The sequence below is a fragment of the Chaetura pelagica genome, unplaced genomic scaffold, assembly GCF_000747805.2.
Source record: "Chaetura pelagica isolate M959 unplaced genomic scaffold, ChaPel_1.0 scaffold228, whole genome shotgun sequence".
Lineage (NCBI taxonomy): Eukaryota > Metazoa > Chordata > Aves > Apodiformes > Apodidae > Chaetura > Chaetura pelagica.
The window spans coordinates 111,932-114,368 of NW_009954225.1; the positions used below are offsets into that span (position 1 = coordinate 111,932).

The 2,437-nt window shown below is 49.1% G+C and overlaps 1 protein-coding gene across 1 annotated transcript in view; it reads right to left on the reverse strand.

The window, feature by feature from the left end:
* The window catches only part of TRABD2A (TraB domain containing 2A), a 74,344-nt gene that overhangs the window by 417 nt on the left and 71,490 nt on the right, over positions 1-2,437 (reverse strand). Inside the window, exon 7 of the mRNA XM_010003539.1 lies at positions 1-65. This exon is cut by the window's left edge and continues 15 nt beyond it. Within this exon, the coding sequence (XP_010001841.1) occupies positions 1-65 (65 nt within the window). The remainder of the gene's footprint in view (positions 66-2,437) is intronic.

A 2,437-nucleotide genomic window follows, 5' to 3' on the forward strand; every position in this document is an offset into this window, starting at 1 on the left:
GGGGCCGCGGCTGGACCGTGATGTAGCCGTTGATGATGCGGATCCGGGGAGGGGGGTCAGTAGCACTGCAAGGCAAGAGAGGAACGTCAGTACAGACCTAGCCTAGCACTTCCTGATGCCCACAGAGCAGGAGGTGGTCAGCCCCTTTGCCCCACTGTCCGTCTTCTGGGCTCCCGGGAATGCTCCCTGCTGCTGTTTCCACACTTAACGAAGGACTGTGTCACCTAATGGCAGAGCACTGTCTTGTCCCTTCCTCACAGGTGTGGGCAGTTCCCATAATACCCCAGGTGGACAGGGGCACTGCCTTCCTGAACTGCAAAGCAGCCTTTGAGGTGGAACAGGGAAAAAACAGGGCAGGGTGAAAACAGCACTGAAACACCTGTCCTATACTCAGGTCTACCCAGCTAGCTGGCCCATGGCTCCCATGCAGTCAGGTGGGTAAGATGACTGTATTCCTAGTGCCCTCCAGCCAGCCTTCCAGCTAAGCAGAAAACATGCAAGATAACAGAAATGAGCTTTGTTGCAGAAGTGGTAACACTTGCTGAGCACTGCAGCAGTGAGGCGTCTGCTTTCAGCTGAATCCATCTTCCCCAGCCATGCTTCTGTATGTACTTCTTCGTGTGGACCAAACTTGTTCCTGTACTGCATGTTCCCTTCCACAGGTCAGAAATTACAAAGGCTTTGCATGACATGCTTTAAAGAGAGTGATTTCCAAAAATTCATCCTAAGTCCCTGGAAAAGAATCTCCCAGTGGTGACCCTGAGGTGGTGATGAACAAGAACTGGGTCAGAGACTGCATTATGTTGAACTCCCTGTTATGGCAACACATGATGGAGGAGAAAAATTTGTATGGTTCAGGCTGCTAACATCAACTGTCCTGAACTGGGGGAGCTCTCACAGCATGGTAGGTCCAAGAGACAGAAGGGTCAGATACTACACAGGTGTTGTTCTCTTCAGCAGTGGGTTGAAAGCCATGCTCAACCCAAGAGCTGTAAGGCTGACACACACCTCAGGGCCTCATGGTGCTGTCTGTAACCAGAAGACAAATTTGGATACAATTAAAAGCAAGTCTACCTGCCAAATAAAAAAGTAGAGTAATTTCTCCTGCGCCCACCCCCAGCGGCTGTTCAGTGCTCTCACCTTATTTTGGCAAGTTGCACTAAGCAAAAATGCCTTGGGAAACGGAAGGCAATTAGTATCCTTTTTAAAAATACTTACCTTTCCATACCCAAAGGTGTCCCTGCCCCCCCCAAGAAGGTTTTAACAGTGATGGGAGAGAAGCCAGCTGGCAGCACATCAAAGACATACAGCTGCACACAATGAAATATGATGCATACAGGAGCATCAACCAAAGCCATTCTGCCTACCCTACTACAAGACTGCATGAAATCACTTTAGCTGCAGCTTTCACACTTCTGGGATCACGGAAGGGAAGCTGTGAATGGCTCAGGTGTAAGAAACCTGGCAGCTTTACCTGTGCCTGGGCACTGCAGAGAATACTTGTAATTTATAGCAAGGGCTGAGAGTCCCAGGGAGACGTGCCCTGCACACGTGTGAGCTGGATGGGGCCGGATTCCCTCCAGGATTTGCCACCAGGTGGGGCTGGCAGCTCAGCCCACGCCGGCCGGGGCTGAGAGGGTGGGTGGTGATTCCCCTGCTTTACAGAGGCCAAACCCAGAGCACGGGGCGCGGGGCTGTGCGTGAACGACAGCAGCCTCTCTCCCCCTGCAGTAAGAGCGCAGCCATCTCCCAGGCAGGAATAAGCATCACCTGTCTTCCCCAGTACTCTGGCGTACAGCTCCAGCTCCAGATGTTCAAGCTCTCTGTTACTAAGGGCTCACCCCTCAAAGCAACTTGTTAACCAGCACCTGGATAAGTTTCTAGCACAAAGGATGCTTTATTTAGTAAAGGAAGAAAGGAAACATCACAAAAGAAGAAAAGGAAAGGAGGCATTTGCCGCTTCCATATTTATGCAGTAGTTTCCTAAGCTGTCATCAGCTTTGCTTTTACCTTTCCACTGCCTTGCAATCCAGTATGCTACCCTAATTTATCTCCAATTTAGTCACATTAGCACATCCTCCCATCTTCCCCTGTTTTCTGAAGGCACTGATGCTGCAAGTGTATGCATATCTCACATGAGGGTGCCTGCCCATTGACTCCTATGAGCTTCAGGAGAACAAACTGCATGTGAAAAACTGGAAGTGTCAGTGTGCCAGCAGGGTGGGAGCTTGAGATCATAAACATTCCAAATAATTCCTTAGCATTTCAACTAAACAGACTGTTAACAGAAGCTTCAAAAACCCATTCACAAGCAGCTGGTATCAAGCACATTAAGAGAAAGTAAATTATACACTAAAATATAAAATTAAATGGGATCAATATAAGGATTTGTTGCACTGCTGAATCTTGGACTCTGTGTAGGTCTGTCATTTGGGAT